We start from the raw sequence: 12,836 nt of genomic DNA on the forward strand, positions 1-12,836 counted from the left end.
ACATCTTTGTCAGCATCAGGTCTATGATATTACCTTCACGAGGCATGCAGGACCCTTCTCTCCTGGCAGTGGAAAATTCAGATCAAAAGGAGAAGAGAGGTTTAGCGAGTTCAGCTGTTGTCCAGAAGAAGCTTCAGTTTCTAAACGTTTTGGTTCTCCACACCACTGAAGACCACCAACACTCCCTAAATTCAAAGGGACAGCATTGCACATCATCATTGCTAAGGCTTCCTGGAGATAAAGAACATTCCTAAATAGCCTTTTGAATTTGATAGAAATGATGCTTCTGAGCTTACAAACTTCAAGTTGTTACAGTTTTTAAGGAAATAACACATACTAGAAGCCCTCTGACCTATCAAGAGAACAAAGATTATTATGAAGATCTGAAAGTGTAATCACTTTCCACCTGCAATAAAATGGCAACAAATTCCCCCCCCCATCAAATCTCATGTAAGTAACTTTAAAGTTAATATTTAACATCGTTACTTGACATCTTTGACCCAAGGAGTACACGGGTCTACTGACAACAAAAATTGTAGAACATACTTCTTTCTACTTATTAAGTAGAATAAAACCATATAACAATAAATTCATTTACCAAACATCTATTAATGTCCCCTATGTACCAGGAATCAGACTAGTTGCTGGGGATACAAAAGATCATTTAAAGATAGCCTCGGGGGCTTCCCTGGTGGCACAGTGGTTGAGAGTCCGCCTGCCAATCCAGGGGACACAGGTTCGTGCCCCAGTCCGGGAAGATCCCACATGCCACGGAGCAGCTAGGCCTGTGAGCCATGGCCGCTGAGCCTGCGCGTCCGGAGCCTGTGCTCCGCAACGGGAGAGGCCACAACAGTGAGAGGCCCTTGTACGGCAAAAAAAAAAAAAAAAAAAAGGTAGCCTCGGGCTTCCCTGGTGGCGCAGTGGTTGAGAGTCTGCCTGCCAATGCAGGGGACACGGGTTCGAGCCCTGGTCTGGGAGGATCCCACATGCCGTGGAGCAACTGGGCCCGTGAGCCACAACTACTGAGCCTGTGCATTTGGAGCCTGTGCTCCGCAACAAGAGAGGCCGCAACACTGAGAGGCCTGTGTACCACGATGAAGAGTGACCCCCACTTGCCACAACTAGAGAAAGCCCTCACACAGAAACAAAGACCCAACACAGCCAAAACTAAAATAAATAAATTAATTTTATAAAAATAAAGATAGCCTCTACCCCTGAAGTAGTCACAGTTTAGGGCTGATAACTAGTTAGAATTAAAATATAGCTTCCCATACCACACAATATTGCTCAGCAATAAAAAGGAATAAACTATTGATATAAGCAACAACTTGAATGGATCTCAAGGGAATTTTGCTGAATGAAAAAAAGCCAATCTACAAAGTCTATATACTACATGATTCCATTTATGTAACATTCTTAAAATGACAAAATTATAGGGATGAAGAACAAATCAGTGGTTGCCAGGAAGAGGTAGAGAGGCAGGAGAGGTGGGTATGATTATAAAAGGGCAACATGAGAGATCCGGGTAATGAACAGTTCTGTATCCTGACTGTGGTAGTGGTCACATGAATCTACACATGTGATGAAACTGCACAGAATTAAATACATACACATGCACAAAAATAACTGCATGTAAAAATGTGAATTCTGAATAAGGTCTATGGACTATATCAATATCCATTTCCTGGTTATGATATTCTACTATTAATTATGCAAGATGTTGACCCAGATGAAACTGGATCAAGTATATACAGGATCTGTCTTATGTTTTACAACTGCATGTGAATCTACACTTATCTCCAAAACAGCTTAAAATATATATACAGCCTGAAAGATTGCTTAGAAACCAACAAACAAGGTAAACTTTACATAAATAATGCACTCAAATGTATTCAAAAGCTCTGAAAAGTATGATATTCAAACAAAAGGGGCAAGAAATAGAAAGAAGCATCAATAGCTTAAATGATAAGAGAATTACCATGTGTCTTGGATTCTAATATGTTTATTGTTATGATACACCGTTAATTTTAATAAACATTTGGGGGGTGAGTGGAGAAAAAGAATACTATCACATTTGTATACATTCACTGTAAAACATTCCAATTTTAAAAACATTAAAATATGCCTTAGCATTAAAGAAATACGGTAATAGGAACTTATAAAGTAGAATAATATATGATAAAATGAAATTCAGTAGTAAATCTTTGTTTACCACTGAGTGTTATATTTGCCCTCTCAACCCATCCTTCACATTCAAATTAACTAGACTAATTTGTTTTTACCTCCTCTGCCTTTAACTTGTCCTTGGATTAAAGATGCTAAAGAGAAATGACTGGACACAAAAGGAGAAATAAAGACAAACTTATCTACCTGCCATATGAAGGAATTCAGTGTTCATAATAACTGTGACTGGAGAAATCAATAATGATATATACCAATTTTGAAATTCTCTCATTCTCTTGGAAAATTTCAACTTTTGGTCTCCTTGTTTTAATCAGAATTGTGTTTTAATTAATTTTAAAGTTTAGGAGTAAGTAATCCAGTATACCACAATTTCACATTTTTCCTCCAATGTTTTCAGTCTTACTAATTAAAAGCATCACTATTCCAAAAAGAAAATAAGAAAGGATGTTTCAGATATAAATAAGTCACTTTTAGGGTAGAGTACCTCATATTACTTAAAAGCTGAGATAAATAAAATATGAAGAAAGATAACAGACCTTTTCCAGCTACCCAAATTGAGACCCTTAACAACTGACAGTAGAGTAGCCACTTCTCACTAAGTGATGCCTAACTGCTCAATTATGAAGCACAGTGTGACCAAAGAGTAACTGTTCAAACTCTCAGAACCGTCTATAATTCTAATAAACCTCAAAGCAAAGTTGTCAAATTACTGCCAGCTCCTAAATCTAGAGCTACATTATACAACAATTAATTCTGAATATGAATCTACTGCAAGAGACCAGAAGTCTACCGAAAGCCCAATGGCACACACTACCTGCTTGCCTGGCACCCGCGTGCTGCTCTTTCTGTTTATTCGGCTGTAGGTCCATATCTTCATCATCTTCATAACTCCTCTTGTGACGACTGGGAGTGTAGGACGTTGAAGGGCTGACTCGAGCTTGGTTTGTATTAACATAGACGTTAAATGAAAGGTTAAGGAAAGATTTTCATGAACTGGGGAATATCGTAAGTTACCCTACCTAGGTGACTAATAAAAGACTATTACTTTGGAGGGAAGAGATATGGGAACATATGTATATGTATAACTGATTCACTTTGTTATAAAGCAGAAACTAACACACCATTGTAAAGCAATTATACTCCAATAAAGATGTAAAAAAAAAAAAAAGACTGTTACTTTGGCAGTTTGGTTAAAATAAAAATGTATTTTTAAAAGAAGGTTGATGTATACAATAAATAAGCTATACGGATATATTGTATAGCAGCAGTCCCCAACCTTTTTAGCACCAGGGACCAACTTCATGGAAGACAATTTTTCCCGGACGGGTGTGTGTGTGTATGGGGGGGATGGTTTAGGCGGTAATGAGAGCCGTGGGGAGCGGCAAAATGAAGCTTCCCTCACTCGGCCGCCGCTCACCTCCTGCTGTGCAGCCCAGTTCCTAACAGGCCACGGCCCAGGGGCTGGGGACCCCTGTTGTATAACACAGGGAATACAGCCAACATTTTATAATAAATATGGAGTATTATCTATCAAAATTTTGAATCATTATGTTGTACATCTGAAATTAAAACATTATTGTAAATCAACGACACCTCAATTTTTTAAAAAACCCAGAATAACAAAAATTCCTTTTCAATAAAAGAAGGCTGAACTTCCAGTTTGGGTCATAAGAATTAACAGCTCAAACTTATGCCCCCTACCTTGCTGCAAAGAACTGTAAAACTGATCTCCCAAGGCAACAGAAATAAAAGCAAAAATAAACAAATGGGACCTAATCAAACTTATAAGCTTTCACACAGAAAACGAACCATAAATAAAATGAAAAGACAACCTATAGACTGGGAGAAAATATTTGCAAAAGATGAGTCCTACAAGGGCTTAATTTCCAAAATATACAAACAGCTCATATAACTCAATAAGAAAAAAACAAACAACCCAATCAAAAAATGGGCAGAAGATCTAAACAAACACTTCTCCAAAGACGGAATATAGAAGGCCAACAGGCACATGAAAGATGCTCAACACTGCTATTTATTAGAGAAATGCAAATCAAAACTACAATGAGGTATAATCACTTCACACTGGTGAGAATGGCCATCATCAAAAATTCTACAAATAGTGCTTGCTTCGGCAGCACATATACTAAAAAAGTCTACAAATAATAAATGCTGGAGTGTGGAGAAAAGGGAACCCTCCTACACTCTTGGTGGGAATGTAAATTGGTGCAGCCCCTATGGAAAACAGAATGGAGGCTCCTTAAAAAACTAAAAATAGAGTTACCATTATGATCCAGCAATCTCACTCCTGGGCATATATACAGAAAAGACAAAAGCTCTAATTTGAAAAGGTACATGCATCCCAATGTTCAAAGCAGCACTAGTTACAATAGCCAAGACATGGAAGCAACCCAAATGTCCATCAACAGATGAATGGATAAAGATGTGGCGTGTATACACACACACACACACACACACACACGGATATTACTCAGCCATAAAAAAGAATGAAATAATGCCATCTGCAGCAACATGGATGGACCAAGAGATTATCATATTAAGTGAAGTAAGTCGGACAGAGAAAGACAAATATTATATGATACCATTTATATGTGAGATATAAAGAAATAGTACAAATGAACTTATTTATAAAATAGAAACAGACTCACAGACATAGAAAACAAACTCGTGGTTACCAAAGGCAAAGGGTAGGAGCTGGGCGGGGGAGGGATAAATTGGTAGTACGGGACTGACAGATGCGCACTACCATATATAAAATAGATAAACGACAAGAATTTACTGCTTAGCACAGGGAAATATATTCAGTGTCTTGAAATAAACTATAATGGAAAACAAACTTTAAAAAAGAATACATATATATATATATGTATAACTGAATCACTTTGTTGTATACCTGAAACTAACACAATATTGTAAATCAACTATACTTCAATTAAAAAAACAAAAAACCTGTAAAGCTGAACAAAAGGCATGAAGCAACTGTTTTCAGTCTTTGGACAACAAAGAACATAAGGTTATGATCCTTGAATGAGAAGAAACACCACAGGTAAACTCCAATTCTCCCCAGCTCTCTCAGGGGCATTTTCCAAATTGCAGCAAAGGGAAGTGGAGGTTCTGCTCTTGCTGGTAGAGAAAACAGAGCACATAGCTCAAGGCTACTGAAGCAACTGGAATTTGCAGAACAGTTAGAGAGCAAAGAGCTTCAAATAGAGCCCTAGGAGAGAACAGCTGCTGCTCGGTTGGGAGCTTAGCAAAGCTTCTGGAAGTTACACAATACTAGAACTGGACCCTGCTGAGAATCACGAGCATTTAGGTGAGACCCGGAAATAGCACATCTCGCAAGTAAGGACTACATCCTACATTGTAAGTGCCACTCATACCTACCTTAACAAATCCCAAAACCAAGCCTTGGCAGGATCAAAGTGATGCACTTAAATTACCTGCCTGCCAGAGCAAAATTCAACACTCTTGAAGACAGAACTTTCAACAGTGTTGTATATCAGCATAACTAATCATAACACATGATTAATTATGTGAAGAAGCAGGAAAGTATGGCCTATAAGCAGGATTAAAAACAGTATCAACAGAAAAAAAAAACAAAACCCAGAGACAACCTGGATATTGGAACTAGCAGACAAGGGCATTAAAAAGCAATTCCAAAATTTACAATTTTAAAAGAAAAGATGAGGACTATCATCAGAAAAATGGAAACAAAGAAAAAGAACCAAATGAAAAAATCTAGAACTAAAACATAAAATGGAAAACAAAAAACCTCAATCACCTGAGAACAATAATAATTAGTCTACAATCATGTGATTTGAGCCCCAGAAAATGAGAAAAAGATGAGACTGGGACAGAAAAATATTTGAAGAAATAATGGCTGAAATCTTCTGAAAATATCAACCCACAGATCTAAAAGCTCAATAAAACCCAAGCAGGATAAACACAAAAAACCCAGACATGGGCACATCATAGTCAAGCTGCTGAAAACCACAGAGAATATTAGAAGCAGCCAGAGGAAAACTAAAGACCCATTACATACACGTGACAATGATAAAAATGACAGCTATCCTTTCATAAAAAAACAATGGAGGCCAGAAGACAATGGAACAATATCATTAAAGTGTTGAAGATGGGAGATACCTGTCAATCAAGCATTCTATAACCACTGGGAGAAAAAAAAGCGTTCTACAACCTCCGAAAATATCCTTCAAAAATAAAGGTGAGGGACCTCCCTAGCAGTCCAGTGGTTAAGACTCCATGCTCCCAATGCAGGGGGCACATAGATCCCTGATCAGGGAACTAAGATCCGGCATGCTGCACAATGCAGCACCACGACACACACACACACACACACACACACAGCCCAAAAGGGTGAAATAAAGACATTTTCAGTTAAAAAAAAGCTGAGAAAATTTATTACCAATGGATCAGTACTTAAAAAAAAGGGCTCAGTGAAATGATTCCAGACAAAGACAAAAAGAGCCAGAAATGATCAATATTTATGCAACATAAAAGACATAATTTTTCCCCCTTATTTCTAAATTTATGTAGGAGACAACTGTTTAAAAGATCAACAGAAGTATATTGTAGTGAGGCTCAAGGATCAAAGAAGAAATCACAAAGGAAATTAGAAAATATTTTGAACTGAATGAGAGTAAAAACAAGTCAAAATTTGTGGGATCCAACTAAAGCAGTGATTAGAGAGTATTTTATGGCCTTAAATGCTAATATGAGAAAAGGAAGATATGAAATGATCTGCACACTAACCTTAAGGTTTAAAAAAAAAATTAAAACCATTACTAAAAATGAAGGAAGAGCAAACATCAATGAAATAGAAAACAAAAAATTAAAGTAAAAACTTGATTCTCTGACAAACCCCTAGCAATACTAATCAAGGATAAAAGAGAAAAATAAATTAACATTTTGGAAATGAAAGGAGATCACTGTTAGATATGCCTTAGACATTAAAAGGAAAATAAGGAAATACTATGAAAGTTTTATGTCAATAAATTCAAGAACTGTGATTCAATGATTGTGAAACATTCCTTGAGAGATACACAACTTTATCACAACCGACACAAAGTATCTGTTAAAAAACTGATTTAGTAAGTTAAAATCTCACCAAAAAATGCCTGGCCTCAAACTGGAAACCACCCAAATGTTCATCAATTGGATATTATATAAACAAATACCATCAGCAATAAAAAGTAATGAACTATGGATACACATGGATGAATCTCAAATGCATTATGCTGAATAAAAGATATCAGACACAAAAGACTGTATGTTATATGATTCCATTTGTATGACATTCAACAATAGGTAAAATTAAGCTATAGTGAAAAAAATCAGAGCAGTCGTGGGGAGGAGGTGGTGACGGGAAAAAGGCACAAAATTCTTTACTTCCATGGGTGTGCAAATTACAGGTGTATGCATTTATCCAAACCACTTAAGTATACCTTTAAAATCTGTGCATTTCAGTATGTGAACAATGCCTAAAGAAATTAGTAACTAAAAAAAATAAAAATGAGAATGAGATGTCTCCACAATCTCTCAAAAGAACAAACATATTGTTTTCCCTTAATAAAATTAGAATGAGTTCTAATTTAAAACCAGTTTTTTTACTTAATGATTGTGCAACTCTCTTTTTCAGTCCCTTTAAATCCACCTCAATCTTTTAAACAGTTTTTCACTAGCACAATGCACCATAATTTTATCATTTCTCAGTGATGAATACTGAAGGTTGTTTTATAGATTTTCTTGTTTAGGACAAAGGAAACACATTTTATAAAAATAAAGCCAAGCTCTATAAATGAAGAATAATTTTCTTTTCCAGCTACCTTCACTGAGGTAAAAAGACTAAGTTTAAAAAAAAAATCAAAATGTGAATTGTGCTCTCTTCAATTAAGAAAATAATCAGTAACCATTCAACACATAAGAAGGTTCAGATAAAGGATATTTCTTTTACCCACGTGGATTCTCCAGGCACTGGAACACAATAGAAAGTCTGTCTTTCCAAAGTGGTAGTTCGTGGAGAGTTTAAATCAACTTCTTGCTGAGGCTGTGATATATACAAAATTTTGTTTTATTTAAAAAAATTTATTACAAAAACTTTAAAAATTAGCAACCATATTTCCATGTTATTTATAAAATCACAGTAAATACTTTCATATTAAGAGTTAATTAACAAGCAACTACTAAATCCAAACTATCATTTTTGAAAAGAAAACAGGCATAAAATCATTTCAAATGCAATAATCAATACAGTACCTTCCTTCAAATCCAAATATACAGCACCCTAGGTTAAAAAGTTAAATCCCTTTGAATATTAATCAGAGTGAGGCCTCCCGGAGGTCCTCATTTCAGCACCAACACCAGCTCTATCCAACTGTCTGCAAACTCCAGTGCTGGACGTCTCAGGCCAAACAACCAGTAAGACAAGAATATAGCATCACCCATCAAAAAGAGAAAAAGAAAAGAAAAGAAAAGAAAGAAACAACAAAAAACTATGTTACAGACGAAGGAGCAAGGTAAAAACCTAAAGACCAAATAAATGAAGACGAAATAGGCAACCTACCTGAAAAAGAATTCAGAGCTATGATAGTAAAGATTATCCAAAATCTCGGAAACAGAATGGAGAAAATACAAGAAACATTTAACAAGGATCTAGAAGAAATCAAGAGCAAACAAACAGTGATGAACAACATAATTACTGAAATTAAAAATACTCTAGAAGGAATCAATAGCACAATAACTGAGGCAGAAGAACAAATAAGTTAGCTGGAAGATAAAATGGTGGAAATAACTGCCAGGGAGCAGAATAAAGAAAAAAGAATGAAAAGAATTGAGGACAAGGGCTTCCCTGGTGGTGCAGTGGTTGAGAGTCCACCTGCCGATGCAAGGGACACAGGATGCAGGGGACACAGGTTCGTGCCCCGGTCTGGGAGGATACTGCATGCCACAGGGCGGCTGGGCCCGTGAGCCATGGCCACTGGGCCTGCGCGTCTGGAGCCTGTGCTCCGCAACGGGAGGAGCCACAGCAGTGAGAGGCCCGCGTACCGCAAAAAAAAATAAAGCAAAAAAAAAAAAAAAAAGAATTGAGGACAATCTCAGAGACCTCTGGGACAACATTAAACACACCAACATTCGAATTATAGGGGTCCCAGAAGAAGAGAAAAAGAAAGGGGCTGAGAAAATATTTGAAGAGATTACAGTCGAAAACTTCCCTAACATGGGAAAGGAAAGAGTCGATCAAGTCCAGGAAGCACAGAGAGTACCAAACAGGATAAACCCAAAGAGACACACCAAGACACATATTAATGAAACTATCAAAAATTAAATACAAAGAAAAAAAATTAAAATCAGCAAAGGAAAAGCAACAAATAACATACAAGGGAATCCCCATAAGGTTAACAGCTGGTTTTTCAGCAGAAACTCTGCAAACCAGAAAGGAGTGACAGGACATATTTAAAGTGATTAAAGGGAAAACCCTACAACCAAGATTACTCAACCCAGCAAGGATCTCATTCAGATTCGATGGAGAAATTAAAACGTTTACAGATAAGCAAACATTAAGAGAATTCAGTACCACCAAAGCAGCTTTACGACAAATGCTAAAGGAACCTCTCCAGGCAGGAAACACAAGAGAAGGAAAAGACATGCAAAAACAAACCCAAGGAACAGGATAGAAAGCCCAGAGATAGATAAACGCGTACACATACTGTCATCTTATTTTTGATAAAGGAGGCAAGAATATACAATGGAGAAAAAACAACCTCTTCAATAAGTGGTGCTGGGAAAACTGAACAGCTACATGTAAAAGAATGAAATTAGGGGCTTCCCTGGTGGCGCAGTGGTTGAGAGTCTGCCTGCCGATGCAGAGGACATAGGTTCGTGCCCCGGTCCGGGAAGATCCCACATGCTGCAGAGTGGCTAGGCCCGTGAGCCATGGCTGCTGAGCCTACGCGTCCGGAGCCTGTGCTCCGCAACGGGAGAGGCCACAACAGTGAGAGGCCCGTGTACACCCCCCCCCCCAAAAGAAGAATGAAATCAGAACACTCCCTAACACCATACACAAAAATAAACTCAAAATGGATTAAAGACCTAAATGTAAGGCCAGACACTATCAAACTCTTAGAGGAAACCACAGGCAGAACATTCTATGACATAAATCACAGCAAGATCCTTTTTGACCCACCTCCTAGAAAAATGGAAATAAAACCAAAAATAAACAAATGGGACCTAATGAAACTTAAAAGCTTTTGCACAGCAAAGGAAACCATAAACAAGATGAAAAGACAACCCTCAGAATGGGAGAAAATATTTGCAAATGAAGCAACCGACAAAGGATTAATCTCCAAAATTTATAAGCAGCTCATACAGCTCAATATCAAAAAAACAAACAACCCAATCCAAAAATGAGAAGACCTAAATAGACATTTCTCCAAAGACGACACACAGATTACCAACAAACACGTGAAAGGATGCTCAACGTCACTAATCATTAGAGATATGCAAATCAAAACTACAATGAGGTATCACCTCACATCCATCAGAATGGCCATCATCAAAAAATCTACAAACAATAAATGCTGGAGAGGGTGTGGAGAAAAGAGAACCCTCCTTGCACTGTTGGTGGGAATGTAAATTGATACAGCCACTCTGGAGAACAGTATGGAGGTTCCTTAAAAAACTAAAAATAGAACTACCATACGACACAGCAATCCCACTACTGGGCATATACCCTGAGAAAACCATAATTCAAAAAGAGCCATGGACCACAATGTTCACTGCAGCACTATTTACAATAGCCAGGACATGGAAGCAACCTAAATGTCAATCGACAGATGAATGTATAAAGATGTGGCACATACATACAATGGAATATTACTCAGCCATAAAAAGAAACGAAACTGAGTTATTTGTAGTGAGGTGGATGGACCTAGAGTCTGTCATACTGAGTGAAGTAAGTCAGAAAGAGAAAGACAAATACCGTATGCTAACACATATATATGGAATCTTAAAAAAAAAAAAAAAAAAAACCCAAAATGGTCATGAAGAACCTAGGGACAGGACGGGAATAAAAACACAGACCTACTAGAAAATGTACTTGAGGATGTGGGGAGGGAGAAGGGTAAGATGGGACAAAGTGAGAGAGTGGCATGGACATATATACACTACCAAATATCAAACAGATAGCTAATGGGAAGCAGCCACATAGCACAGGGGAGATGAGCTTGGTGCTTTGTGACCACCTAGAGGGGTGGGATAGGGAGGGTGTGAGGGAGGGAGACGCAAGAGGGAAGAGATATGGGGATATATGCATAGCTGATTCACTTTGTTATAAAGCAGAAACTAACACACCTCTGTAAAGCCACTATATTCCAATAAAGATGTTTAAAAAACACCCAAAACAATTAAGAAAATGGTAATAGGACCATAAATATCAATAATTACCTTAAATGTAAATGGATTAAATGCTCCAACAAAAAGAAACAGACTGGCTGAATGGATACCAAAACAAGACCCGTACATATGCTGTCTACAACGGACCCACTTCAGACCTAGGGACACATACAGAATGAAAGTGAGGGGATGGAAAAAGATATTCCATGCAAATGGAAATCAAAAGAAAGCTGGAGTAGCAATCCTCATATCAAACAAAATAGACTTTAAAACAAAGACTATTACAAGAGACAAAGAAGAACACTACATAATGATCAAGGGATCAATCCAAGATGATATAACAATTATAAATATATATGCACCCAACATAGGAGCACCTCAATACGTAAGACAAATGCTAACAGCCATAAAAGGGGAAATCGACAGTAACACAAAAATAGTAGGGGGACTTTAACACCCCACTTTCACCAATGGACAGATCATCCAAAATGAAAATAAATTAAGGAAATGCAAGCTTTAAATGACACATTAAACAAGATGGACTTAATTGATATTTATAGGACAGTCCAGCCAAAAACAACAGAATACACTTTCTTCTCAAGTGCTCATGGAACATTCTCCAGGACAGACCATATTTTGGGTTACAAATCAAGCCTTAGTAAATTTAAGAAAATTGAAATCGTATTAAGTATCTTTTCTGACCACAACGCTATGAGACTAGATATTACAGGAAAAAAAAAACTGTAAAAAATACAAACACATGGAGGCTAAATAATATGCTACTAAATAACCAAGAGATCACTGAGGAAATCAAAGAGGAAATCAAAAACTACCTAGAAACAAATGACAATGAAAACACAACAACCCAAAAGCTATGGGATGCAGCAAAAGCAGTTCTACGAGGGAAGTTTATAGCAACACAATCCTAACTCAAGAAACAAGAAAAATCTCAAGTAAACAACCTAATCTTACACCTAAAACAATTAGAGAAAGAAGAACAAAAAAATCCCAAAGTTAGCAGAAGGAAAGAAATCATAAAGATCAGTTCAGAAATAAATGAAAAAGAAATGAAGGAAACAGTAGCAATGATCAATAAAACTAAAAGCTGGTTCTTTGAGAAGATAAACAAAATGGATAAACCATTAGCCAGACTCATCAAGAAAAAAAGGGAGAAGACTTAAATCAACAGAATTAGAAATGAAAAAGGAGAAGTAACAACTGACACT

General features: G+C 37.1%; 1 protein-coding gene across 3 annotated transcripts in view; it reads right to left on the bottom strand.

Annotated features, from left to right (window-relative positions):
* MCMBP (minichromosome maintenance complex binding protein) overlaps positions 1 to 12,836 on the bottom strand; it is a 67,593-nt gene that overhangs the window by 26,857 nt on the left and 27,900 nt on the right. For all 3 annotated transcript variants that reach the window (XM_027112783.1, XM_027112781.1, XM_027112780.1), the window contains exons 5-7: positions 8,165 to 8,266; positions 2,999 to 3,143; positions 34 to 185 (exon numbers count right to left, since the gene is read on the bottom strand). In XM_027112783.1, coding sequence (XP_026968584.1) covers positions 34 to 185; positions 2,999 to 3,143; positions 8,165 to 8,266 — 399 coding nt within the window. The remainder of the gene's footprint in view (positions 1 to 33; positions 186 to 2,998; positions 3,144 to 8,164; positions 8,267 to 12,836) is intronic.

This window comes from Aethalodelphis obliquidens, unplaced genomic scaffold, assembly GCF_003676395.1.
Source record: "Aethalodelphis obliquidens isolate GAN/ISIS:26980383/991018 unplaced genomic scaffold, ASM367639v1 scaffold11, whole genome shotgun sequence".
Classification (NCBI taxonomy): Eukaryota; Metazoa; Chordata; class Mammalia; order Artiodactyla; family Delphinidae; genus Aethalodelphis; species Aethalodelphis obliquidens.